At 48.0% G+C, this 27,652-nt stretch overlaps 1 protein-coding gene across 1 annotated transcript; it reads left to right on the top strand.

Moving 5' to 3' along the window:
- Positions 1-592: 592 nt before the first annotated feature.
- IQCE (IQ motif containing E) lies at positions 593-27,192 on the top strand. Its single transcript, XM_087701710.1, has 19 exons — positions 593-744; positions 2,387-2,434; positions 2,871-2,910; positions 3,709-3,849; positions 6,250-6,384; positions 8,513-8,583; positions 9,481-9,594; positions 9,694-9,744; positions 9,882-9,952; positions 10,385-10,457; positions 10,720-10,769; positions 13,399-13,547; positions 15,374-15,429; positions 16,590-16,783; positions 17,736-17,841; positions 19,911-20,065; positions 23,324-23,424; positions 25,152-25,322; positions 26,869-27,192. The coding sequence occupies exons 1-19, from the start codon at positions 703-705 to the stop codon at positions 26,877-26,879; spliced, it is 1,779 nt and encodes a 592-aa protein (XP_087557836.1). The 5' UTR covers positions 593-702; the 3' UTR covers positions 26,880-27,192.
- The last annotated feature ends 460 nt before the right edge of the window (positions 27,193-27,652 follow it).

Below are 27,652 nucleotides of genomic sequence, written 5' to 3'. Positions count from 1 at the left end.
CCGATCGTCTGAATGCCACCCTGTCTTTTTCGCGCAGGGAATTGAAGCAGCGTTGCTGGGGAAGGGGCCAGGAAGAGGCGACCCGGGCCCCAATATAGGATTCCTATGGGGGCTTCCAAAGGGAGGCAGAGGGAGAGAACCTCCTGCAACAGCCCGGGATTGCAACAGATGCAAGCCCGGTTGCAATAGATGCAAGAAAAACGAGCCGTGGAAAGCGAACAGAGAAGTTGCAACCAGCAACAGCAAATTCCCGCCTGCGAACTACAGGGGCTCGACTTCTCTGCGCAGGCGCGGGATAGTCCCCGCCCTTCCCGGCCCGCCCATGCGCAGAAGGGAATCTCGTTCCGCCCTGACGGCACCAGGATTTGCCTTGCCTTCCCCTCCCGCCGGGAGCGTTCTGGACACATTTGGGCTCCCATCCCCCATCGTCCGCAGCCGAGTGTCACGGGAGGATTCGGGCCGGGGTTTCTAGCGCGGGATGGGTCAAAACACTGCGGCCTTCCCAGGCAGACCCAGGAAGCGGCTCTGCGCAGGCGCGGCCGCTCGTGCGTCCATCCGGGTCCTCCGCCGGCGGTTGCCCGGGCGGTTGCCATGGAGCCCGGGCGGAAGTTCGGGGGCGGAGCCAGCGCGAGGTTTGTGTGAGGAGTGGGGAGTGCGATTGTGGTGGGCTTCTCCGCCCGAGACCCTCGTCGCGTCGCCGGCATGTCGCGGAGCCCCAGCGAGGCCGCGGAGGAGCGGGAGTCGGTGAGGGCCGGAAGGGGAGACTCCAGGTTCCATCATCCCCAGCCAGCCAGACGCGGGGAATGGGGGGTGGGCAGGTGCAGGGAAGGGCTGGCAAGGGGGGGGATGCGGAGCGTTATTGGCGAGGGGGGTGGGGTGGGGGAGGACGAGGGGGGAGGCTAAGCGGAGATTCACGTGAACCGTGCCCATTCCCACGTTACGGAGATGCCCAGGCAGGGTCCTGAAGATCCGGGGCTGCCCCCACTCTGGGATTGGTATCGGGAGTCCCATGTTGCACTGCACGCACGGCTGTTGGTTGGGGAGGTATCTCCTAAGGACGCTCCCCCACCCCACTGACAGGGCAAGCCAGGATTGGGTTCGCTCTCTGCACAAACACACACACACACCACGTCCCTCTGTTTATATGTACAAGTTGCTTTATATAAACCAGTGTTTCTCAACCTTGGCAACTTGAAGATGTCCGGACTTCAACTCCCAGAATTCCCCAGCCAGCGAATGCTGGCTGGGGAATTCTGGGAGTTGAAGTCCGGACATCTTCAAGTTGCCAAGGTTGAGAAACACTGTCCTAACCACTGCTGGGGAATTCTGGGAGTTGAAGTCCGGACATCTTCAAGTTGCCAAGGTTGAGAAACACTGTCCTAACCACTGCTGGGGAATTCTGGGAGTTGAAGTCCGGACACCTTCAAGTTGCCAAGGTTGAGAAACACTGATATAAACAGCAAACAGCACCCGGTTCTTAGCAGGACGGATGACGTTACCTGGTTGGGTCATGAAACGTCTGCGAGAAAAGTACCCCGTTCAGAAAGGAACAAAGATCCTGCGGTCGGCCGTTCTTCTCCTCCTCCTCCTCCTCTTCCTTCTCAACTCTAGGAAATCCCACTCCTTCCCAGCATTGATGATATGACCTAGTTAGGTAAAGAAATGTCTGCAAGAAAACGACCAAGGTTGGAGAGCAGCACCAAGGACAGCGCCCACAGTTCACCCCTGAGCTACTCTACATATCTACCCCTAACCCTACCAACCTACCTATCCATCCACCCACCCACCCAGCTACCTACCTACTGTATCATCTATCTATCTTTATCATCTATCTAGGTAATCTACCTGTCTGTCTGTTTGCTCATCCATCTATCTTAACACTAGACCAACAATCAAGTAGTAAACAGCCCAACAACACTTGACAGAGCAAGCCACTAGTATATGTAAACAGAGCCACTAGTACATATATACCCCACCCCTTACTAGTACTTAAGATGTGACCTAGCTGGGTAATGAAACATCTGTGAGAAAACCCCAATTTTAGAGGGCCCCATGCATTAGATCTTTTATAGCTAATTGTTCCAGACAGTAACTTGCATTCCGTCACTGGCATCTTGAGTTGGCCAACCAGTATCACAGATGGCTGATGATGGATGGATGGTTATCATTTTTCTAACCTTCCTGAGAAATTTAGATTGGCCATATTCCAGCCATCTCAGGCTAAAGGTTCTAGGATAAAAGGATGAGAAAGCTTCGGAGAAGTAGCTGCCAGTCAGAATTGACTCGATTGAGGGCCCCCTGCTCCATCTCACTGAATGCCAGCCTCATAAAGTTATTTAGATAGCACCCTTCAGGACGAAATCTTATAATAATTATGTCTTTACAGGCAGAAGATAATTCTCTTGCTCCGACCTATGATTCTGATACAGAAACAGTAAGTTGGGCTAGATATCTTTCAATCCTCTCATTTTCTATACCTTGATCCTGGATGGATTCAGATGTGACACTAAAAAAATAATGGTTTGTAAATCAAACCACAGTAATCTGGTTTTGTGTTTTAGGTTAATACAAATTAAACCAGCAAACTGTTTGGAGCCTATCTATGACACTCAAGCTAGACAATGAAAATTTTGCAATGGATTCATATGTCTATTTGCTTCCAAATTCTAAACTCTTCTGAGCATTTTCTGCTTTTTTTAACACTTTGGAATCGATGTGACCATAAAACACTAGCCATCGGATTCCAATAAATCTGTAATTGCAAGAGAAATTTGCTCAGAAAATGGAACACCAGCGGGGAATTCCCCAAGAAAAAAGCCCTAGTAACAAATTACAACACAAAGTCTTTTGTTTGTTTCTTTGTTTTACAGACACTGAAGAAGAAAATGTCTCGCAGGCCTGCAAAATCAAGTGAGTGTCACATCGCAACGTTGGTTGACCTGGTGTCCTTTCCTTTGAGACAACTTAGTCTTAATAAAAATCTGCAAATTTTTGTTGAAAGATCTCCTTTTTATGGAAAGGGATCGAGAGGTAGAACTCGGCTGCTAGGAGAAGTACAATGCTTTCTTCCATAAAGTGTTACCTAGTTCTTTGAAAACATGTCGCGTTTTTGCTCTACCTGATTAAGTCGTGACCCGTCAAAACCGCGGTCCACTAAAGCACGCCCGATCAAAGCGCGTACGTGACGTCATCAGCAGCACGACAAATAAAATTAAAAATAAATTTAAATTAAATTAAAGCAAGCCGATTCACATAAAGGTAAGGGTTAGAGTTAGGGTTAGGGTTAGGTTAAGGGTTAGGATTAGGTTTAGGGTTACGTTAAGCGTTAGGGTTAGGGTTAGGGTTAGGTTAAGGGTTAGCGTTAGGTTAAGGTTTAGGGTTAGGTTTGGGGGGGTTAGGGTAAGGTTTTCGCTTTAATTTTAAATTTACCGCTCACAGCGTGCCGTTTTCGTCGCGCTGTGATTATGTCACGTACGCGCTTTCGTAGAGCGCGCTTTAGTCTACCGCGGATTTGTGGTGGAACCGATTAAGAAAGGCCCACTCTGTTACGTGTTGTGCAGCACGAATTATTATGAATTATTTTTTGCTTTTTTTCCCCAAGATCCTAAAAGAGCCTGCTCATCTTGTAACAAAATGAAATGTTAGTGTCCTGCTTGCTTTTTAATACTTTTAATCTTTAATACTTTTAATCTTTTGTCCTTCCTGCAGGATCTCCATATACCTCTTACACCTGCCTCCATTCGAAACGAACTGGATTTCTGCGGACGTTTAAAAGCGCCGAGAGTAAGCGCTTTGAGAGCCCCTTAGTGAAAGCCTCAAAGCAATATTGGCGTGGGTCTCTGAAGCAAGGTATGAAATCTTGGCTCCTCCTTTACCAGAGCATTCCAGAGCCCAGTAGAACCGGGATTAAGATCCAGATGAAAAGGTCCGGTTGACGGATGTCCAGGTGCTGAATCTGCACAACCGGGATGCATCTGCCTGCATGGTAGCGTTGTCTTCCCTTAGGAGCCACGGTGGCTCAGTGGTTAGAGTGCAGCATTGCAGGCTGACTCTGCATTCCCACAGCCAGCAGTTCGATCCTGGCCTGCTCAAGGTTAACTCAGGCTTCCATCTTTGCGAAGTCGGTAAAACTGGGGCCCAGATTGTTGGTCAGGCTCAAAGGAATCAAATTCGTGGCAATGTGAACAGAATTAGCCTGCATTACTTCATTCTAACCACTATGTCACCATAGGCTGACTCTGCAAACCACTTAGAGAGGAGTGTAGTATAAATCTTTTTTTTAAAATTTTTTATTTCTCATATATACATTCACAATTATATGATCTCATAACTGTTATTAATAATATGTATCTGTAACAATTTTTCTCCCCTACAGTTGACAGTATACTTGAAATTGCTTTCTTACCATCCCATAAACCCATCTTATCTTACAACGATCCTACTTCTTCTTCCTTCCTTCCCTCCTTCTCTCCTTCCTTCCCTCCTTCCTTGCCTCCCTCCTTCCCCCTTCCCTCCCTCCTTTCTTCTCTTCTTCTCTCCTTCCTTCCCTCCTTCCTTCCCTCCTTTCTTCTCTCCTTCCTTTCCTCCTTCCTTTCCTCCTTCCTTCCCCCCTTCCTTCTCTCCTGCATTCCCTCCTCCCTTCCCTCCTTCCTTCTCTCCTTCTCTCCCTCCTAGTATAAATCTAAGGGCTCCTGCTATCTTTCTTGGTGCCTCTGTCATACCTGCCACCCTGCTCTTCTGCAGTTGTATTGCGAAGCAAAACACAACGTATATTGCGAGCAAGCATAGCCAGAACTGAGGATCGGGGGCCAAAATCCCTAGGTTGAATTTTTCCCTTCCCTTGGTTCCCTCCCATTGCCCACCCCGTGTGACCAGTCAGGTTCAGACAGGACGTTTTCCTAACTGGTATGCAGCTGATAATGCTAGCGATCTTTCCCCCCCCCCCCCTTTTCGAGGATTTTGTTTGCCAATTTTTAGATAGTTACCCTTAGGTCTTTCCATGCATTTATATATTGGGAGCGCATTTCAAGCATTATCTCAAGCATTGCTTATAGGAATAGCCGAGGTGGCACAGTGGTTAAATGCAGCACTGCAGGCTACTTCAGCTGACTACAGTTCTGCAGTTCGGCTGTTCAAATCTCACTGGCTCAGGGTTGACTCAGCCTTCCATCCTTCTGAGGTGGGTAAAATGAGGACCCAGATTGTTGTTGGGGGCAATATGCTGACTCTGTAAACCGCTTAGAGAGGGATGAAAGCCCTATGAAGCGGTATGTAAGTCTAACTGCTATTGCTATTGCTAATTTAATTTTTCTCAAATACAAGTATAAAAGTCTCTTGCAGTTCTCTTTTTTAAAAAAAATATACTTTTTTTATTTTCCACTTTCATAACATATAATCACATGTATACTATTACATAGCCAATGTCCTATTGTATTAAGTAGTAATTACATCAGTTCCTCTTGTTATCAACGCTCAGAAAGATAAAAACCCATTATTGGCTCTTCTGCTCTCCATAAACCTCTTTCTTCTGCCTCTCTCCTACCTCCTTTCTTCCCTCCATCATCCTTTCCTACTCTACTTCCCCTTCCTTTCTCCTTCTCCTCTCTCTTCATTCCACTCCTCCTTATCCGCCTCATCTTCCCCCCTTACCCTCTCTCCTATCCCTCTCTTCCCATCTTTCTTCTCTCCTCTGTTTCCCATTCTTCCTCTCATTCACTTGGTGTATTTCAGCTTCTGAGCAAACTCCATTCTATGTTGATGGTATTTATGCTTCCATATCAATATACTTAACATATCTTAGTTTTAAAGAAAAAATAAGAGAAAACAGTATACATGTGCAATCATATTACATTAAAATCTAACACCCCTCGTCAAGCCTAACATGCATCCCTCCCTCCCACCCTCCTCCCAACCCCACCCCACCCCCAGCCTTCCCTCCCCCGACTTCCCAGAACCCATACACGGTATAAATTCTTTTTTCCAATATATTTTAGAGCAGTTCTCTTAAGTTCAGCTACTGAGCACTTGTTGACTATTTGAAATAACACTGTTGTAACTTTATTATATGCAGATATTCTCTTGAAATGCCAGCGACCTTGAAGCAGCATCTCAAAGAGATAACAGCGCTTACTTTCGGGTTCCCCCTTTGCCTCCCCCCCTCCCCCTCCATCCCTTCATGGCAATCAGTCAGCGAACAGCACCGCAGCGCAAGCAGGTGGCAGCTGACAGCCCGCTTCCCCTCTTCACTAGGTACCTGGATGAGCCACTCCAAGTCCGACATTGGCATCCGAACTGCTTCCTCCCCTCTCGCCGGCAGCACACCCGAGTATCTCAAGGAAGCTTTGGGGATGAAGAAACCGAAACACGCTCGCTCTGCCAGCCGTGGTGAGTTCGGAGGCAGGGAACTGGATAGAAATAATGGATGGAAAACTGATCGAGGAGGGATTCAGCCTAGAAATAAGGAGGAATTTTCTGACAGTGAGAACAATCAACCCACGGAACAGAAGTTGCCTTCGGAAGTTGTGGGAGCTTCAAAAGAGCCGAGGTGGCGCAGTGGTTAGGGTGCAGTACTGCAGGCCACTTCAGCTGACTGTTATCTGCAGTTCAGCGGTTCAAATCTCACCGGCTCAAGGTTGACTCAGCCTTCCATCCTTCCGAGGTGGGTGAAATGAGGACCCAGACTGTGGGGGCGATGTGCTGACTCTGTAAACCGCTTAGAGAGGGCTGAAAGCCCTATGAAGCGGTATATAAGTCTAACTGCTATTGCTATTGCTATCCCTGGAGGCTTTCAAGAGGAGACTGGACTGCCACCTGTCAGAAATGGTGCAGGGTCTCCTGCTTGGGCAGGGGGTTGGACTAGATGACCTACAAGGTCCCTTCCATCTAATCTAAACTCTGCCTCTAGGAGGCGAGGCAGGCTGGGCACATGCTTTTGAAAAGCTAAGACTTGAAGACTTGTAAACATAGTGGCGAACAATCTGTAGCTTGGGTGGAGGATGAGGGCGGAGGTTCATTCTCTGAGCTTGTGGGTTTGTTTCTGAACATTTTGTTACCGTGCTAGCTACCGTCTTCGGTGGAATTTAGGGGAATCCCTAAAGCTTGGGAGATCGAACCTCCACCCTCATTCGTAAACATCCTGATTCTGTGAATCTTTTAAGGGTGTTTTTTTTTTTTTTTTTTAACTTCTTCAGAGCCAGAGCAAGGAATCGTAAATAGGGACTCATAAACTGCCGGGGGTTCATTCAGATTGAATAGACTCTGCCTAGGCCAAGAGTCTCCAACCTGGACAACTTTTTAAGACCTGTGGGCTTCAACTCCCCGAATTCCTCCAGTGTTGGCTGGAGCAGTGTTTCCCAACCTTGTCAACTTGAAGATGTCCGGACTTCAACTCCCAGAATTCCCCAGCCAGCGAATGCTGGCTGGGGAACTCTGGGAGTTGAAGTCCAGACATCTTCAAGTTGACAAGGTTGGGAAACACTGGGCTGGAGGAATTCGGGGAATGGAAGTCCACAGGTGTTAAAAGTTGCCCAGGCTGGAGACCCGTGCAGTGTAAACTTCATAAATAAATAAATAAGAGAAACCATCCTTTTTTTCTACCTGCCTGCTAAATAGTCTTAAGCAAGCCCCCCGTCTTCCAATCTGCCTTCAGCACCCTTTCTGCAAAATGGGCACAACGCCACAGAACTCCTTTGAAAAAAAAAGATGGCTGCAGCAGAGATGACAGATGTGTCATATTGATGCCTTCGTGACCCGTCAAAACCGCGTTCCACAAAAGCGCGGTCGACGAAATCGCGTATGTGACGTCATCACAACGCGACGAAAAAGATCGAAAAATTGAAATAAAAATTAAATTACAGCAAGCCGATTCACATAAAGGTAAGGGTTAGGTTAAGGGTTAGGGTTAGGTTAAGGGTTAGGGTTAGAGCGTTAGCGTTACGTTTAGCGTTAGGTTAAGGGTTAGCGTTAGGTTTTTCGTTACGTTAAGGGTTAGGTTTAGGGTTAGGTTAAGGGTTAGCGTTAGGTTTAGGGTTAGGTTTGGGGGGGTTAGGGGAAGGTTTTAGCTTAATTTTTACATTTTTCGATCTTTTTCGATCTTTTCCGTCGCGCTGTGATGACGTCACATACGCGCTTTCGTCGACCGCGATTTTGTCGTCCGCGGTTTTGTGGTAGAACCGATGCCTTTGTTGTCAAAGTGCCACGTAAAGTTGCTCTCGTCCTCTCGGTTCTTGCACGGAGCTGCTTCCCTCTCAGAAGAAAAATTAAAACTTAAAACTTGCGTCTCTCTAAGCCTAGATCACAAACCTCACATCCAAGTAGCCTTCAGGCTTCTGGGCGATGGTCTCAGCCTCAGTTAGCACCAACGCCAACTCCAGAATTTTTAGTCTGTCCGAGATTCCAGGAGCTTTAAAGAAAACGAGGAATGAACAGGTGTGAAAGCTCGGCAACAGATGGAATTATATGGTGTTAAAAAATACTTTATCCCTGCCATTTGGGGGCTCGTCTCCTTTTCTAGGCTACATCCCCGGGACTCCAGACTACAAGGAAAAGGAGGATATGTACGACGAGATAATCGAGCTCAAGAAGGTGAGAACAACAATTTCCCTCTCCTCCTCCTGCGTGGAATGAACAGAACATACTTTTGGGAGAGTTTTAGTTCATACGCTTTTCTCCCCTTTGAAGCCTGGTCTGTCGGGGCCCACCAGCATCCAGTGGAGCTGGCAGCAGATTCGGACAGTGAGGAGGGTTGGGGAGGAAGATGTGCCAGTCCTGGGGTCTGGGGAAGGCTTTGATGAGGGCTCTGTGTCGGAGGCAGAAAGGGGGCCAGGGCTGTCCGACACTTATCAGCTGCCTTCGGGGTCAGACAGCAGTGAAGCAGACGAACAGCTGGTGCCTGTTCCCAGTGTGTGTATACACAGAGTTGCCGGGCGAAGGGAACAGCTAAAGAACAAGGGTTGACTTGGGAGTAAGGCCACAGGTGAATGGCCCCTCCCAAAGGAAATAAAAGAGGAGTGAAAGGGGAGTGAAGTTTGCAGGAGACCATTAGCTCGCTTCATTGGTTCATGACTCTCCGAGGCTCCTTGCCAAGTTTTGCAGAGATCGGCCTGGCAGCTCTCCAAGCTAGATAAGGTCTGTGACTGTAAATCCTCCCTCGAAAGACTTTGCTGAATGTGAAGGAGCAGAATTCACAGGAAATTAATAAAAGGGTTTTTTGTCGGGACAAAGAATTTGCTTCAGGCTCTTGGGAAGCCTCGGTCAGAACATGGTCTCTCTGCTTTCTGGAAATGTTTAAAAGCAACAGGGCGGGAGGGGAGCAGCTGAGGACTTAAAGGTATCCTAGACAAGATTCCTAGGAAGCAAAAAAAAAGAAATGAGATTCTCTGATGCCACCATTTAAGATAAATTTTCTCTTGTTTCTGTTTCCCATTCGCCTTGCTCAAGGATTCTGAAAGATTTCTCTTTTTCCTTCCCCTTCCACGACAGACCATCCAAGCTCAGAAGTGCGAAGCGGATCGGATGAAGACCAAACTTCGGCGGGTGGAAGAAGACAACACCCGGAAGGACAGGCAAATGGAGCAGCTTTTGGAGCCTTTCAAGGTAAGCCCAGGGTCCCACCCGGTGGCTCTTTCGTCCACCGAGCAAGGGAAGCCGATTGCTTCGGGCAACTCTGAAGTGTTTTGTGTTTTTCTTTTCCAGTATTCTGAATTTAGCTGGGTACGGACAGAACAGAAGAACGACAGCAGCTTGGTAAATGCACCTTTTCGCCCTCCTCCCCACCCCTCTGTTCTGCCTTTATCGCTTTCCAGAACCAGGAAAGTACAATAAAGAGGCAACATATTCTTCTTCTTCCCCCCCCCCCCCTCTCTCTCTCTCTCTCGGAATAGATGATAAATGGTTTGAAGCAGAAGATTCTCAGGCTAGAACAGCAGTGCAAGGAGAAAGACAACACCATTAAGTATGGAGAAGCTGTCGATTATTCCTCCCCCCTCTTCCTTCTTGCAGAAGACCCAAGTTTCAAGGGACCCAAGGGACTCCTGGCCACAGGGTTCTCCTGCGTTTGGCCAGAATGGTATAAGGACTCCCGCCTTGAGCCAGGGGTTGGGCTAGAAGACCTCCAAGGTCCCTTCCAACTCTTGTTATTCTGCTCATGGAAGCCGAACGCAGGCTGGGGGGCGCAGAATAGGAAAATGATCCATGTGTTCTCTTGACTTGTTTGTTTTGACTTCTCCCTGTCTCCCATCCGTAAGGATCTGAAAAGTGGGATCTAGTCATAACTTAACATTGATAGCGATCCATCCGCATGCTTAAGAAATCTTTAGGGGGGTTAACCTCTGATTGTTTGGACTGTGCCAATCCTCCTCCTTCTGTGTCTTGTTTCCCACCAAAGTCAACTCCAGGCAGACATGAAGAATACCAACATGGAAGAAATGACTGTTGCTCTGCATACTTCCTACCAAGAGGTACGAAAAAAACGATTTGAAAAAGAGAAACCTCCTTAAAAGCATTCGGTTAAACGTTGCTTGCTGCAGTTCTGTGGGCTGTGGGGCTCTTCTCCTATGCTCAGGAACTCCTGAGCATAGATAAGATTTAATGATTAAAATGAACTCCCCCAGAAAACGGGGGGGTGCCAATAGCCTTGGCTTCTTTCGGGGCCACCTGACGAGAGCTCGGCTCCTTCCCCATGAGATTGCTAGCTTGGTTAATATTCTTTCCCCTTTTCAGATCCGGCGCCTCCAGAACCTGCTGACACGCTCAAAAGTCGTGCAACGGAAGTACGTGTATTACTTTGGGGGTTTCTGCCTGTGCTTAACTTTTTGCTGGCTAGTTTCTATTCTTCACTAATTGCTGTGCAGGAAGAGAAATGTAAAGGCTTTTTTTAAAAAAAAGGTCATTGGCTAAGTGTCGTTCTCTTTGTTTAGCTGAGTTAGCAGACTGGTGATTCTTGTAACACTCATAAGAAGCTGTCATTTTCCCTTAAAAATGGCAAAAGAATATCTATCTATCTGTCTATCTTATGTATGTATGTATATATGTATGGATGTATGGATGTCTATGGCCATCCATCCGTCCGTCTGTCTGTCTGTCTGTCTGTCTATCTTTATGTATGTATGTATGTCTATATCCATCCATCCATCCATCCATCTATCTTATGTATGTATGTATGTCTGTGTCCGTCCATCCATCCATCCATCCATCCATCCATCCATCTATCGTATGTATGTATGTATGTATGTATGTATGTATGTGTGTCTATGTCCATCCATCCATCCATCCATCCATCCATCCATCCATCCATCCATCCATCTATCGTATGTATGTATGTATGTATGTATGTATGTATGTATGTATGTATGTCTATGTCCATCCATCCATCCATCCATCCATCCATCCATCTATCTATCTGTCTATCTGTCTATCTTATGTATGTATGTCTATGTCCATCCATCCATCTATCTATGTATATTTATTTCCTTTGTCTCTGCTCAGAATGAAAGCGCGTTGTGCCTGATTTGCCACGGTTGTTAAGCGAAGCACTGGTCAAACGAGTTGCACGTTATGAGCTTTGGACGATTTCCTCCCAATCTTCCTTCCCTTTCTAGCTTGTGTTCAAATCCTGCCTGTAACCCACAAACTCTGCAAAAACCATTTTCCTGAACTTTGAGGCTGGGAGTTGAGTTGCAATTCTTGGCTGTCTCCTTCCTCGCTGCTTGAAGGAGCAAGCTGAGTGAATAATGTGGCTTCAAGAGCGCTTAGCGCATCCCAACCCTAACCCTTCTACCTCTTTTGATGGCCACTTCTAGGGAAATCCACAATCAAGTCTTCCATTTTTGCGCAAATGCCTCGAGGTTGATTGCCAGCCTCCATAGTTCAAATGCAAACCACGGGACGGATTGTGTTTTGAGTTCATTGTCACAATTAAAAATAACCTTTTTTCCTCCCCTAAATCCCAGAGGTTGATTAATAAATACGCTTCGTTAACATTTGGGAAGTCCAGGCAGAGATGTTTTCCTCGGGCTCCCGATTGCTAAAGACTTTGAAAAAAAATACTTTTTTTTATTTTCCATTTTCATAACATATAATCACATGTATACTATTAAATAGCCAATGTCCTATTGTATTAAGTAGTAATTACATCAGTTCCTCTTGTCATCAACGCCCAGAAAGATAAAAACCCATTATTAGCTCTTCTGCTCTCCATACACCTCTTTCTTCTGCCTCTCTCCTACCTCCTTTCTTCCCTCCAACATCCTTTCCTACTCTACTTCCCCTTCCTTTCTCCTTCTCCTCTCTCTGCATTCCACTCTTCCTTATCCTCCTCATCTTCCCCCCTTACCCTCTCTCCTATCCCTCTCTTCCCATCTTTCTTCTCTCCTCTGTTTCCCACTCTTCCTCTTATTGGTGTATTTCCTCTTCTGAGCAAACTCCATTCTATGTTGATGGTATTTATGCTTCCATATTGCTAAAGACTTTGAATACTAAAAGTTGCCCAGTTTCTATAAGATCAGATGAAAGATTCAGAGGAGGAAGAGATTGATGGCAGCTGAGGAAGAAGAAGATAGAAAAGGGACTGTGCAATCCCAGGACAATTGGCGGATTGTGGCGCTCAAGGTAGTTTTGTGGAAACGTAGAGTATAGATCCTCCCTCCCTCCTCTTTTTTCTTTCTCTCTTTTTCTTCCTTCCTCCTTCCTTCCTCCCTTCTTTTTTCCTTCTTTTCTTCCTCCTTCCCTCCCTCCTCTTTTTCTTTCTCCTTTTTTTCCTTCCTTCCTCCCTTCCTCACTTCTTTTCCTTCCTTCCTTCCTTCCTTCATATGTTGGTGGCATTCTACAAATTATTAGCAATAGCAATAGCAGTTAGACTTATATACCGCTTCATAGGGCTTTCCGCCCTCTCTAAGCGGTTTACAGAGTCAGCATATATCGCCCCCAACAACAATCCGGTTCCTCATTTTACCCACCTCGGAAGGATGGAAGGCTGAGTCAACCCTGAGCCGGTGAGATTAGAACAGCCGAACTGCAGTCAGCTGAAGTAGCCTGCAGTGCTGCATTTAACCACTGCGCCACCTCGGCTCTTCAGTGCCCCCAACGAGCCGTGCAAAATCCAGGCATTGCCCCGAGGGGCGAAATTTAGAATTTTATCTAAAATTTAACCCAGGAGGAATGTGTAAGGAAGAGTACACCAGGGAAGCATCGTGATTTCAAACGGAAGCTGCCACCTTGATTTCAGGGGAGGGAGAGCAAAATTAAGGTAGACTCGCCTTCGCTCAATCATCAGAAAGCTCAGAAGTGTCCGTATTTTCACAAAAGCAGGCGGTCAAACTCTGGGTAAAAGGAGGGAGCAAGACACTGCCACATTTCGTGTTGCCACGGGTTTCCCCCCCACCCCTCTTTTTTTGAGCCTAGAGCTTCCGAGAGCCCACGCCAGAAGATGCTCAGTACGGCTGTCTTCCAACTCTCCGAAAGGATGAAGGAGCTGCAGGAGCAGAACGAAAGGCTGAAAGCAGAGATGGATCACGCTCTGAGCAGCTTCCTCTCGTCCAGCCAAGCCAAAAGTAAGCATCCTGACCGCTCTTAACAGGTCTCCCAAAACAGTGTTTCTCAACCGTGGCCACTTTTAAAGTGGGTGGGCTTCAGCTCCGCTGGGCAGGGAATTCTGGGTATTGAAGTCCACTCACCTTCAAGCTGCTCCAACCCCAGGCTTCCTTAGGAAGCAAGAAGCAGAGTCTTGCTGCCGACAAAATCTCTTTTATTTACATCACTGTGAATTCCTGTCATTCACAGTCAGCAAGGCTTGGCAAGCAGTCTTTCCAAGGAATGTTTATCCACACGAACCTTATCTCGCTTGGAGAGCTGCCAGATAAGCAAAACCTAGCGAGAATCGCTTATAATCACAAACAGACCTTTCCAGACTGAATGAACAGATTGTTTCCTGCAAAAGCCCCCTCCCCATTCGCTCCTCTTTTGTTCCCTATAGGAGGGGCCAATCACCTCCAAGGTGTGGCTTTACTCCCAAGTCGGCCCTGCTTTCTTAGTCGTTCTTGTCTTCCGGCAGCTCTGCGCATGAGAGCTGCCAGGCCGATCTCTGCAAAAGTTGGCAAGGAGCCTCGGAGAGTCACGAACCAATGAAGTGAATTAATGGTGTCCTGTAAACTCCACTCCCCTTTCGCTCCTCTTTTATCTCCTCTGGGAGGGGCCATTCATCATCCACCTGTGGCTTTACTCACAAGTCAACCTTGCTTTCTTAGTTGTTCTCATCTTTTGGCAGCTCTGCACATGCGCGCACTGGGAACAGGCTCCAGCTGTTCCTCTGCCTCACTGCTGTCTAGCTCTTTCTCTGCCTCCGATGCAGAGCCCTCGTCTGAGCTTTCCTCGGCCCCCAGGACTGGTCCCTGTTCCTCCCCACTACCTTCTCACTGTCCAACTCTACTGCCAGCTCTGCTGGCGGGTCACAACACAAGTGACCAAGGCTGGGAAACAGAACCGAGCATGGTTTAACAGACTTCATCAGGAGGTCTAACGTCGCGTGGATGAACTCTCAAAAAGAGAAAAACATTTGCGGGAACTATGAGCTGCAGCGATCCAAAAGTATCGGGGATTTGCCATATGAAGGGAATCCCGCTTGCCTGCCCTTCCTGTCTCGAAAAGCATGGTGAAAAACTTGGTGAACTCCCTCTCCCAACAGCTGATCAGGGACCCTCTGAAAACTGCTCATTTAAAGTCCTTCTTCCTATCGAGTGGTGCGGTGGCCGAGAGGTGGAGCTCTCGCCTCGCAATCAGGAGGCTGTGAGTTCGATCCTAGGTAGGGGCAGATATTTATCTCTCTGGGCACGATGAGAATAGATCTGCCGAACAAAACTCCACATTGGCAACAGCGAAGGGCATCCGGCCAGGAAACACTCCGCTTGGTTTAGTTGCCCAGGCTCCACCCCGCAAGGGATTAAAGACGATGACACACCTTCTCCCTATCCCTCCCTTGTTCTCTTGCCCTCCCTCTGATCCTCGTGCCCAGCAGAGGCACTTAGCAATAGCAATAGCAGTTAGACTTATCTACCGCTTCATAGGGCTTTCAGCCCTCTCTAAGCGGTTTACAGAGTCAACAATCCGGGTTCTCATTTTACCTACCTCGGAAGGATGGAAGGCTGAGTCAACCCTGAGCCGGTGAGATTTGAACAGCCGAACTGCAGAACTAGCAGTCAGCTGAAGTAGCCCGCAGTGCTGCATTTAACCACTGCACCACCTCGGCTCTCGACTTGAGCGGTGGTAAAACTCTAGCAAGGGAATACGCACCTCCGGCTTTTGCCACCAGCACCCTTCCGATGGCTGATGGGCCTCACTTTGCGTCTCCCCCATTTTGAAAACTGTGTTCCTTTTTCCTCAGATTACCTTGCTCGCCAGAGACAGAAACTCTTCCAACTGATTTCTGATGGGGAAAAAGTAAGTGAGAGTTATTCCGGAGTAAGTTGGTTTTCCAACCATGTTCAGTGGGACCCTTGCATGAGCCTTGATGAAGAATCAGAGGTCCGGGACTATCTTAAACACAGCATGATATCTGTTAGTGACAGATGTTGGTTTCATGATTAGCTTACTCTATAAAGCCTTAGTAAGAACACACCTAGAATCCTGCATCCGGTTTTGGTCACTACACTAAAAAACAAGAGTTTGAGACTCTAGAAAGAGTGCAGAGAAGAGCAACGAAGAGGATTAGGGGACTGGAGGCTAAAACATATGATGAACAGTTGAAGGAACTGGGTATGTCTAGTTTAATGAAAAGAAAGACTAGGGGAGACATGATAGCATCTTCCAATATTTTGAAGTGCTGCCACAAAGAAGCGGGGTTCAAATTATGCTCCAAAGCACACGAAGGCTGGACGAGGAATAATAATAGATGGAAACTGATCAAGGAGAGATTCAACCTGGAAATAAGGAGAAATTTTTTTCTGACAGTAAGAACAATCAACCCATGGAACAGCTTTGTCTTTAGAAGTTGTGGGAGCTTCATCACTGGAGGCTTTCAAGAAGAGACTGGACTCCCATCTGTCGGGAATGGTGCAGGGTCTCCTGATTGGACAGGGGGTTGGACTAGATGACCTACAAGGTCCCTTCCAACTCTGTTAATCTGTAATCTGTAACTTACCCGGCCACCTTTCGCGAGATGGCCTGGATCATGGTTAGAAACTGCTGACCAGGATTGGGTTTTTTTGGGGGGGGGGCACCCAGAAGGAGAAATTTCATTCTGCTTCCTCTACCAGCTTGTTCCTAACTCCAGAAAGGGGTCCAACTTCAAAGAAAGCAGCTGCTAAATGGCTCTATTAGTTTTCCTTTTGCAATCTGTCCTCTTCGGACTACCATCCCCAGCATCCCCAGCGGCGAGTAAAAGATCGGAAAGGCTGCATATTGTAGAAGGCTGCTTAGATCTTTTTTTCTTCACTCCCCCCCCCCCCCAGCTGAACTGCTTCCCATTAAAGCACATTTCACTTTTCCCGGTGCTTCTAGCTCATTAGATAAGTGCAGAAGGAGGTAACTTGCAGAGAGAGAAAGGAAAAAAAACATTTCAGGTGATCCGTGTTTCTTTTTTCTTTTTTTCTCTCTTCCAGGAAGTGGAGGATGGGTTGCAACCTTCGGAGGCCAGCAGGGCGCTGTTGCTCTCTCCCACAGCTTCTGAAGAAGCGGATGGCTCCGTTGCTAAGGAATCCGATCTCTCGGAAGCGTCTGAAGCTCCCGGCAAGAACGTCGTCGCGGGGCTGAGAGACCGTATTCTCGTCCTTCAGAATCAGCTGGCGGTTAAAGAGTTAAGTTCCTGGGGCTCAGCCGACAGAACCCAACTCCCGTTTAATGCAGATTTGGGGGAGAAACCATCCAACTTTTCTTTCCTCCCCCTCCCTCCCTCTTTCCACCAGTCAAAAGTGTCCAGCCTAGAAAAGATGCTTCGAATTCAGCAAGTATATCCCAGAGCTGGTTTTTTTTCCGCTAGTTTTTCCTCCTCCTTCCTCTTTCTCATCAAGTTAGTATTGATTTGATTTGATTTGATTTGATTACATTTATATGCCGCCCTTTTCCCCAAAGGGGACTCAGGGCGGCTCACAATTCAAATCAGGGAAGGGGGGTACAGACAGGAAATAAAAAGACGAAACATAACAATACATAATTTAAAAACACACAACAGTCATACCATTCGAGACGGGTGGGGGGGCAACAGCTCTTTAGCCCCTGGCCTGTCGGAACAGCCAGGTTTTAAGGGCTTTGCGGAAGGCCTGGAGGGTGGTGAGGGTTCGAATCTCCACGGGGACCTCGTTCCAGAGGGTCGGAGCAGCCACAGAGAAGGCTCTCCTCCGGGTAGTCGCCAGTCGGCATAGGCCGGCGGATGGAATTAGTTAGCTTCTGAAGAGTTCCTTCAGCCTGCTAAGAAAACCAAATTAGCCCTGGAAAGAATTGCACGAGGATGTTGTGGCCTGCCAGCGGCCAGCTGAGCTGGCAGCAGATTCGGACAGTGAGAAGGGACTCAGTGCAGGAGTCTTCTCCAGCACCAGAGTTCAAAGGCCTCCATCCTTTGGCGCTCAGCCTTCCTTATGGTCCAACCATCACATTGCAACTGGGGAAACGGTCTCTAAGCGAGGACTGCTATACAAGACACCTCGGGGAGCACCTGTCGAATCGCAGTTCTTCAGAATATCACCCCCCGGGATTTGATTCGTCTGTATTAAAGCCTGGCTGCGCCAATGATCCATGTCATCTTTCTGCAGGGCCGAAATCCAACAGCTGAAACAGAAGTTGAGAGGCCTGGAAGAAAACCAAGAAATCCCCTGTAGAAAGGCTGGGATTGACGTGACGCAACCGCCTCCAGATCAGGTGAAAACGAGATCCCCTTCCAACCATTTAATTTGCTGCCATTGTCTAATATTGACAAATCTAGTTTCTGTGGAAGAGCCCCGGAGGGTCTGGGCTCTTTATCTGGCTGTGGATCTCAATATTTTCTTAGCCTTTCTCCCTCCGAAGATCTTCCTGCAGCCAAGGATTGAGTTTTATATTTCTGCCGTATCGACATTCTCCTGGGGGCAAGTGATGTATGGCCTCTTGGCAATTAAGGCAGGATCAGGGAGAAGCATAGCATGATAGGAGATCAATGACAGTCAAATATGTTACGGTCAGGATCTTGGCTGGGAGATCCCTGGCTTTGCTCACCCCCCAATCTCACTTTGTGAATGGCTAGAAGCCTCTTCAATGCTGTAGCAAAACTCCAAAGTGTTTGAACTGGCGCTTAGCCTGCCTCCCCTCTTCTCTCCCCTCTTCCTTAATCCAGTGTCACTCTGGTTCCGTCAGGCATGAAAGACCAGCTCCAGTTTAACTGATTTATTGTCATTCATGCCCGTGTACCTACATCCTAGGGTAGAGGCAAATATTTCTCTCCCTGGGCACGATGAGAATATATCTGCCAGAGAGAGCTCCGCATTGGCGACAGGAAGGGCATCCGGGCAGTGGACTCTCCGCTCCATTTGGTTGCTCAGACTCCATCCCGCAAAGGATTATGGGGTCATTAAAAGAGGATGATGCCTGTGTACAAGAATCTTCTCCACTCGCGGTTAGCACCTGCTGGGAGTGAGAGAAGGGTCAGTGGCATTCGAGGGAGGTTTGGACTTGGTTGTTTGTGACTACGCAGGGATTCTAGGCCAATCCCTCTTTTAACTCCACCCCTCCGCCCCCAGGTTCTGTTAACTCCTGCAAATTCAGTCTTTCTCAATCTTAGCAGCTTTCATCTAATGTGGACTTCAACTCCCAGAGTTCCTGACCTATGCAGTCATCACTTAAGGACAATCAATCAGGACTGTCAGAGCTGCTGCTGCTGCTAAAGTGGCTTGGTCACGTGGTGTGTGTGAAATTTCCAAAGATGCCCTAAGTAAATTACGAGCCTCGAGACAAAGTTCAAAAGAAATCCAGTCATTTATTAGGAGCAACATTTTGGCATTTTGAATTGAATTGAATTGAATTGAATTTATTGCATTTATATGCCGCCCTTCTTCTGCGGAGCCAAATCTGATTTCCGCTTAACGGCGTCTGAACTTTACCCCTCTGTCTCCCCTCCCCTCCATCTGTGTCATAAATCACATCCACCAACTGAGGTGCTGCAGCAGGCTGTGAACGTGCGCATCTCACACACCTGCTCTAGAAATATGAGAGCCGACTCTGTCCAGAGGCATGCATGGAATTCTCCCTCCCTTCAATGTCGACTTGACGATAGTCGTGGAAACGCTTTACAAGTTGGCAGTGTGTTGCACAACCGCATTGCTTTGCGCTGGAACTCTGGCCCCATTCTCCTGCGCGCTGCTTGGAGAATCCAAGCAATGGGTTAAATTCAGCCCCTTCGCCTAGAGACCGAGTTGAAAAAAGTCTTGACCACGCCTCCCTTGGCTTCCAGAAGTCAGTTTCTTAACTCAGTCTAGCCTAAGAGAGAGATCCAAGGCTTCCTCCTACTCAAATTTTTAATATTGTGGATATATCACTATAATCTAAAATAGCTTGGATTCTCCAGATGGTGATTTATGGAAGATTATTGCAGAGGGGGGATACGTGGCGCGTGTGCTGGTTATCCTGGCCCCCCACGGATAGAACTGCCACCCCCCCTCGGGTGTTTTTATATATTAGTGTTACTGGATACTTTGGATCAGAGCTCAGGCGGCTGGAAATATTGCCCGATCACTCGGGCCAGCCTCTTGGGGCAGCCAGGGGGGGTTGATAGCGCTAGGAGAGCCGATTCGCCGTGCTTCGTTAATGACTTTTCCAAAACTCAAATCCCGCGCCAGACTGCTGGTGCATCAATTGTGCCTCTTCTGCTAAGGGAGGCTAAGGAACAACTGAGCACCGAAGCGTCCTAGCTCCCCTCATTAGATCCAGATCCTGATTCCTGCTTGTTCCACTCCTAGGCTCCGGGCTCATCTTCCAGGCTGTGCTCTCTGTCTGGAGTTGTTGGTGGCGAAGCAGGGAGGGAAGAGGAGGAAGAGGAAGGGAAGACAGCAGCTTTGAGACCCGTTCAGTCTGCATCCAGGGCTCACGTCACACAAGTACCTCTTGAAGAACAGTAAGTTGGAAATGGATGGTTTATGGTGGCCTTCATAAGCTGAGTGGTCCAGCAGCCAGCTTGTCTACGGAGATTGTTAGTCATCCAGGGTCAGGGTTAGCAATAGCAATAGCAGTTAGACTTATCTACCGCTTCATAGGGCTTTCAGCCCTCTCTAAGCGGTTTACAGAGTCAGCATATTGCCCCCAATAACAATCCAGGTTCTCATTTTACCCACCTCGCTATCTGCAGTTCGGCGGTTCAAATCTCACCGGCTCAAGGTTGACTCAGCCTTCCATCCTTCCGAGGTGGGTGAAATGAGGACCCAGACTGTGGGGGCGATATGCTGACTCTGTAAACCGCTTAGAGAGGGCTGAAAGCCCTACGAAGCGGTATATAAGTCTAACTGCAATAGATAGATAGATAGATAGATAGATAGATAGATAGATAGATAGATAGATAGATAGATAGATAGATAGATAGATAGATAGATAGATAGATGATAGATAGATAGATATAGATATAGGAGCCGAGGTGGCGCAGTGGTTAGGGTGCAGTACTGCAGGCCACTTTAGCTGACTGCTAGCTGCAGTTCGGAGGTTCTAATCTCACCGGCTCAAGGTTGACTCAGCCTTCCATCCTTCCGAGGTGGGTGAAATGAGGACCCAGACCGTGGGGGCAATATGCTGACTCTGTAAACCGCTTAGAGAGGGCTGAAAAGCCCTATGAAGCGGTATATAAGTCTAACTGCTAACTGCTATTGCTATCAATAGGATGGTGCAGAGTGCTACATAGCAATTTAAGCTAAGTTGCTGGAGGAGCACACTGCTTTGCATCCTGGCTTCAGGTAGTTAGGATCCTTAGGTTGAGTACCTTTTCTACTCTTGGTATAACCTTGACACTCTAATACAGCTTTGAAGCAGTGTGTGTGTGTGTGTGTGTTAGGAAAACACCAGATTTTCTATGTTGCAAGGGTTAAATTTTATCAATAGAAAAGACTTTTATACTTGTATTTGAGAAAAATTAAATTAGCAATAGCAATAGCAGTTAGACTTATATACCGCTTCATAGGGCTTTCAACCCTCTCTAAGCGGTTTACAGAGTCAGCATATATCGCCCCCAACAATCCGGGTCCTCATTTTACCCACCTCGGAAGGATGGAAGGCTGAGTCAACCCTGAGCCTGGTGGGATTTGAACAGCCGAATTGCTGAACTGCAGTCAGCTGAAGTAGCCTGCAGTGCTGCATTTAACCACTGCGCCACCTCGGCTCTCCAAAGGCAACCGGACCTTCTGGTTTCTTTTTCGAAGACATTTCACTTCTCACCCAAGAAACTTCTTCAGCTCTGAACAGAAGGATTTACATTCCTTGCAGACAGCTGGTCATTTGCATCCTTTCTGGAGAGTCGTCGAGGCCACTTGGACCTGGAAGGCTCAACATGGGGGACCCTGAGGACAGATAGACCTCCAAGTGGCCTCAATGACTCTCTAAAAGGATGCAAATGACCAGCTCTCTCTGCAAGGAATATAAATCCTTCCCTTCCCCACCATCCAGTCAGAGCTGAAGAAGCTTCTTGGATGAGAAGTGAAACGTCTTCAAAAAAAACCTGGAAAGTCCATCTGCCTCTAAGTTTAGTGGGTCAAAGGAAGAAAGTTTAGTGGGTCAAAGGAAGAAAGGCAACACACACACAGTGGTGGGATTCAAATTTTTTTATTACCGGTTCTGTGGGCGTGGTTAGGTGGGGGTGGGGTGGCTTGGTGGGCGTGGCAGGGCAAGGAGACTGCAAAATCCCCATTCCCTCCCAAACAGCTGGGACTCGGGACGCAGAGAATAGATGGGGGCGGGGCCAGCCAGAGACCGTATTTACCGGTTCTCCAAACTACTCAATATTTCTGTTCTCCAGAACCTGCTTAATGCCATCTCTGACACACACACCCGAAGGCCCACTCAAACAGAAACCTTAGCATCATTCTAGACCAGGGGTGTCCAACCTTGGCAACTTTAAGACCTGTGGACTTTTAACTCCCACGCTGGCTGGGGAATTCTGGGGAGCCAAAGTCCATGCGTCTTAAAAGTTGCCAAGGTTGGACTTCCACCCACCCACCCCCTGCCTAGATGCAGTTGGTCTGCATCCCTCATATACCCAGACGCGGAATCCAAACCATTTCAGCCAAAAGACATTCCTCTACCCAACCCCCAGGCTGAGTTGCTCGCCAGCTGTTACAGCTATGCACACACACACAGACATACCCACAGCAGCAGCAGCTGGCTCAGCTCTGCAGAACGGAGCAAGTGTCTGGATTTGGATCAGAGGCAGTGGGGTGGGGGTGGGGGCAGGAATGATGGCCCCTTTACGACTTGCTGGCTCAGGAATTCTGGGAGTTGAAGTCCAGAAGTCACAAAAGGGCTACGGTTTCCCATCCTTGACTTCCCATCCTACACCGGCCTCCTAAGCCAGGCCTGAAGGCCTCACCTCCTCGGTGGAGATTCGTACGGTTAGCCCTTCCCCCAGGTTGAGCATTCTCCCTTAGCACAGATCCAAGGATTTCAATTACGGTGCATTTGTGTAGGGCAACAAATGTGCTCTCTTTTGTCAGCGTTCCAAGTATCATGTAGAATTAAATCAGAGTCCAAGGCAGAACCTTAAAGTTCCAATTTAATAAAGCAGACATCTTAGCACATCTGTGTTAATCCCAATTCTGGAAATGACGTCAGAATCCCACCCAGTTAAAAGTTCATGATCTTGTCCCCACACCCACAAATTCATCACATGGTCCAATCTTCTTCTTCCACGCTGGCATCCACACCCAGCTGCTTCCGGTCAGGTGTAAAAGTGTGGAGAGAAAAGATGACCTTGGTCTTCTAGTAAAGAATGACAACAACACATTCCATAATCCTACTCCTGTCTATTTCCCCTTCCCATCACCTACACTAATGAAACAGCATAATGAAATAAGAGAAAGTGTGGCAGGCCAAAATTCTGAAAGGAATATAATTGCAGGCCTGACATCTTTCTTCCCTCTCCCCCCCCTCCACACACCAGTAACATATTGCCCCCTCCCCTTCCCGGGGGTACCCGTCTTCCACTGTATGTTTTGCACACAGAAGCTAACCTGAGGCCAGAAAGAGCTTGCTCAACCTTGAGCCCCAATCCACAGGATGGCCAGAATTCTTACGCAGATTCTCCTTTAAGGGTTGGGTCTCCTCTGCGACTCACCGCTTTGGAATCTGAGCTTTTACGACTCTTGCCCCCTACCCCTTATCTTTTTTTTTTTTGCAGGCCTCTCCCTCCCTCCAGCCCCGGGACGGAGAAAGAGAGTGAAGAGAAAGTGGGCTGGTCGCTATTCAAATTCTCCCCTCTGGTCTTCACTTCCGATTCTGGTAATTTCGCTGACTTCCCCTTTAACGTGTGTGTGTGTGTTTTTTTTAATACGTTTGCTTGATTTCACAATGGCGGCCTTCACCCCTTCGAGCTCTTTTTTAATTTAATTGAGTTTGTCAAACATGTACAAGATAACCGGCATAAGTATAAACATGGACAGGAACAAAGGAAGTGAGTAATGGGGACAGAAGGACAGGGACGGAAGGCATGCTGGTGTGCTTATGCACGCCCCTTTTACGGACCTCTTAGGAATCTTGGGTACAAAACTGATCTCATTTGAGAGGTGGATACAGAAGGGGGGGCTGGTGTCAGCCCCTCTGGCTTATTTGTCCTGGGGAGGGCAGTGCAGAACCAGATTTTCACTTTGAAGCTCATGATTTGGGCAGTATCTCTCAATTTTGGCAACATTAAGCTGGGGCAGACCAACTCCCAGAAGCCCTAGCTGGCTGGAGCATTCTGGGAATTGAAGTCCGCCCGACTTAATGTTGCCAAAAAAAGAGTGAAAGGCTTAGAAAAGGAAAGGAGGAAGGACAAACTATTGGATGCGGGAAGGGGAAGTTAGGGAAAACAGGAGATCCTGGCAGGCGGTCTTCCCCTTACAATCTGAGCCCCACTGGGTGGCATCTTCTAATCTTGTTCCCAGCTGGGGAAATTTCCCCCCTAGGAAATAAGTTGAGACCCATCTCTGAAGATGTCAACTCCAGTAGATAATGTTCTGACCGAGGCTTCCCAAGAGCCTGAACAAACTCCTGGTCCCGGCTAAAGACCCTTTTATTAATTGACTGTGAATTCTGCTCATACACATCCAGAAAACTCTTTCAAAGGAGGTTTTACGGTCACAGACCTCATCTGGCTTGGAGAGCTGCCAGGTTGATATGTGCAAAACTTGGCAAGGAGCCTTGGAGAGTCACGAACTAATTAAGCGAACTAATGGTCTCCTGCAAACTCCACTCCCCTTTTGCTTCCCTTTTATCTCCTCTGGGAGGGGCCATTCACCGTCCACCTGTGGCCTTCCTCCCAAGTCGACCCCTGTTCTTTAGCTGCTCCCTTCGTCTGGCAACTCTGCGCATGCGCGCACTGGGAACAGGCTCCAGTGTTCTTCTGCCTCACTGATATCTGACTCTGAAGGCAGCTGATAACTGGCATACGGCCCTGGCCCCCTCTCTGCCTCCGACACAGAGCCCTCATCAGAGCCTTCCCCAGACTCCAGGACTGGCCCAGGTTCCTCCCCAACCTCCTCACTGTCCGAATCTGCTGCCAGCTCCACTGGCCACTGTTGGGCCCCAACAGACAAGGCCTTTTATTCGGGCAGGAAGTTGGCCTGTGAATTAGCCCAGCAGGTTAGTCCCAGGTGGCTTCGGTTGGTTTCCTCATTTGTTCTAAGTAGCGTTTCCCATCTGAGAACCAGAAGTCGGTAGCAGAGAAGCCAGAGAGGATGGTTTAGTGGTCAGGTTGTCATCGGTGACGTAGAAACAAAAGCGGGCGTGGATACCCATCCGTCTCCAAACTCCTCGGAGAATCTTCTGGTTTAAAAATGGCTGTTCTCCCCCCTTCCCTCAAGGCATTGTGTGTCTCTTCCTTTTGAACAGCTCTGCTTCTCATTTTTCTTTCCTTCTTTCTTTCTTTCTTTCTTTCCTTCCTTCCTTCCTTCCTTCCTTCCTTCCTTCCTTCCTTCCTTCCTTCCTTCCTTCCTTCCTTCCTTCCTTCTTTCTTTCTTTCTTTCCAGGGACCGCCTCCCACCATCAGCGGCAAGCTTCCCCTCAAAGCTCCAGCACCCGGGGGCTGAGTCAGACGACTCGGATGAGATCATCACCGTCATGTCTTCCTTCCCGCGAAGGACACCTCATCTTCCGGGCTCTGGCGGTTCTGTGTGACGAGGTCCTCTGGGGTGCTCCCGGTTTGTGAACTGAAGTTTTGGGGTTTGGCTAAAAAGAACAAAAAAAAAGAAGCAAGGGGACCCCGTAATGTAGCCGTGTCCACTCGGTGGCTTTGATGTGGGTTATGGAGGCAACCCTCCCTTCCAGCTGTATTCCCCAGCAGGCTACTGGTAGTCCTCGGCTTATGACTGCAACAGGGATGTCAAACTCAATCGCGTGGAGGGCCAAATCTGAGTTGTGTTGGACCTCGGAGCGGGGGGTGGGCATGGGGCGTGGCTGGGTATGTCGCCATGGTGGAAGTGTTCTTCCTTCATTTGTTCCTTCCTTCCTTCTTTCCATAAAGTTAGATTCCTTCCTTCCTTACTTTCCTTCCTTCCTTCCATAAAGCTAGATTCATTCTTTCCTTCCTTCCTTTCCTTCCTTCCTTTCCTTCCTTCCTTCCTTCCTTCCTTCTTTCCATAAAGTTAGATTCCTTCCTTCCTTACTTTCCTTCCTTCCATAAAGCTAGATTCATTCTTTCCTTCCTTCCTTCCTTTCCTTCCTTCCTTCCTTCCTTCTTTCCATAAAGTTAGATTCCTTCCTTCCTTACTTTCCTTCCTTCCATAAAGCTAGATTCATTCTTTCCTTTCTTTCCTTCCTTTCCTTCCTTCCTTCCTTCCTTCCTTTCATAAAGCTAGATTCCTTCCTTCCTTTCCTTCTTTCCATACAGCTAGATTCCTTCCTTCCTTCCTTCCTTCCTTCCTTCCTTCCTTCCTTCCTTCCTTCCTTCCTTCCTTCCATAAAGCTAGATTCATTCTTTCCTTCCTTCCCCTCTTCATTCTCCTTTCTTCTTCCTTCACCTCTTTCCTTCTCTTTCCTTCCTCACTCTCTTCCCATCTTTTCTTCTTTGTCTCTCCTCTTCCCCTTTTCTCCTTTCCTGTCCCTTCTTGCATGCCCAAGTGCAAAAGGGGAAACGTTTCTCCTTTTGTTCTGTTTTTAGTTTCGTTTGATAGCCCTCTGCCAGCGAAAACAAGGTGTACTGGTGCTGCATGCCCCCCTCCCCCCCCCGAGCTCCATTTTCACTAGCAGAGGCACCACGGGCCAATCCCTTGCTGTTTCCAGCCCAGCCCCTTGGAACAGCCCCTGAGGGGGCCTTGAGTTTGACACCCCCGGATTACAATTTGTCTCCAAATTCCTGTTGCTAAGCGAGATACTTTCTGAGAGACTTTTGCCCCATCTCATGCACTTTTGTGCCACGGTTAAGTGAATCCCTGCAGTTGTTCAGTTCGTAAGACAGTTGTTGAGCAAATCCGGCTTCCCCCGGGGACGTCGTTTGTCAGAAAGCCACAAAGGGGTGTGTGTGTGTGTCATGTGATCCTGCCACTGTCGTAAATATGAATTCGTTGCCAAGCGCCTGAATTTTGATTTAAGTGACTGGGGATTCTGCAACGGTCGTAAGTCTGAAAAATGGTTGTAAATGACCATTAGGACGGTCACTAAACAAACAGTTAGAAGTCAAGGACTGCCTGTGAGATTATCAGAACCAAATCACCAAAAAAAGAAGGATCTCTTTTTTTATTTTTTTAGTTCCGTGTTGAATTCGGCTGCCGTTTGCGTCTGTGTCCCCCCCCTCCACGCGGCTCTTTAAACGCCCGTCTTCCATCGTTCACCCACCCTCCCACGTGGACCCCCCCAAACATTCAGGTCTTCCTCTTCTGCTCCCGTTCCGGTGGCGTCAGAGAAACTGAAAGAGCCCGTTGTGTGTCCCTACTGTTGGCTGGAAATGCGCATCACAAGCCTGTGAAGAGTCGCAACGCCGTTGGAAACAAAAGTCAGAGGCCGAAGGGTGATCGGCTGTGTGCGGCAAGTTGGGGACCATTTTCTGTAAGCAATAAAGGATAAAGAAGTTAAGTCATGTCTGGCCATTAGCTTTTTCCACCTATTTTTTTTTTAAACCGGGGAGAGAGAAAAGTCTTCCTGTAATCTCTTGTTCTCCCTCTTGCTGGAGATGGAAGTTAAAATGTTGTTTTCAACCTTTGATGCGTCTACATGCCTCTCGTCTTTTTTTCCCCCCCAATGAACGTGGCTCTTTTTATGGTACTCTGGCAATAGCAACAGCCCGTAGACTTATACGCCGCTTCACAGTGCTTTCCAGCCTTCTCTAAGTGGTTTACAGAGTCAGCCTCTCTTGCCCCCAACAATCCGGGTCCTCATTTTACCCACCTCGGAAGGATGGAAGGCTGATTCAACCTTGAGCCGGTCAGGATTGAACTCCTGGCACTGGGCAGAGTTTGCCTGCAACCCTGCATTGTAAAAATTGCACCACTCTGCCTGCCTTCCTCCCTCCCTCCCTCCCTTCCATCCATAAAGC

Source organism: Thamnophis sirtalis, unplaced genomic scaffold (assembly GCF_051295495.1).
Source record: "Thamnophis sirtalis isolate CommonGarterSnake01/CBP01778 unplaced genomic scaffold, rThaSir2_p1.2 scaffold_14, whole genome shotgun sequence".
NCBI classification, from domain to species: Eukaryota; Metazoa; Chordata; class Lepidosauria; order Squamata; family Natricidae; genus Thamnophis; species Thamnophis sirtalis.
The sequence above is the reverse complement of the archived record's forward strand: the minus strand, read 5'-3'. Positions and strand labels throughout refer to the sequence as shown.

Coding starts and splice junctions, on each gene's coding strand:
- IQCE (XM_087701710.1), top strand. CDS start 703: ATGTCGCGGAGCCCCAGCGAGGCCGCGGAGGAGCGGGAGTCG. Junction 745..2,386: donor CCGCGGAGGAGCGGGAGTCG/GTGAGGGCCGGA, acceptor ATGTCTTTACAG/GCAGAAGATAATTCTCTTGC. Junction 17,842..19,910: donor CGCAACCGCCTCCAGATCAG/GTGAAAACGAGA, acceptor TTCCACTCCTAG/GCTCCGGGCTCATCTTCCAG.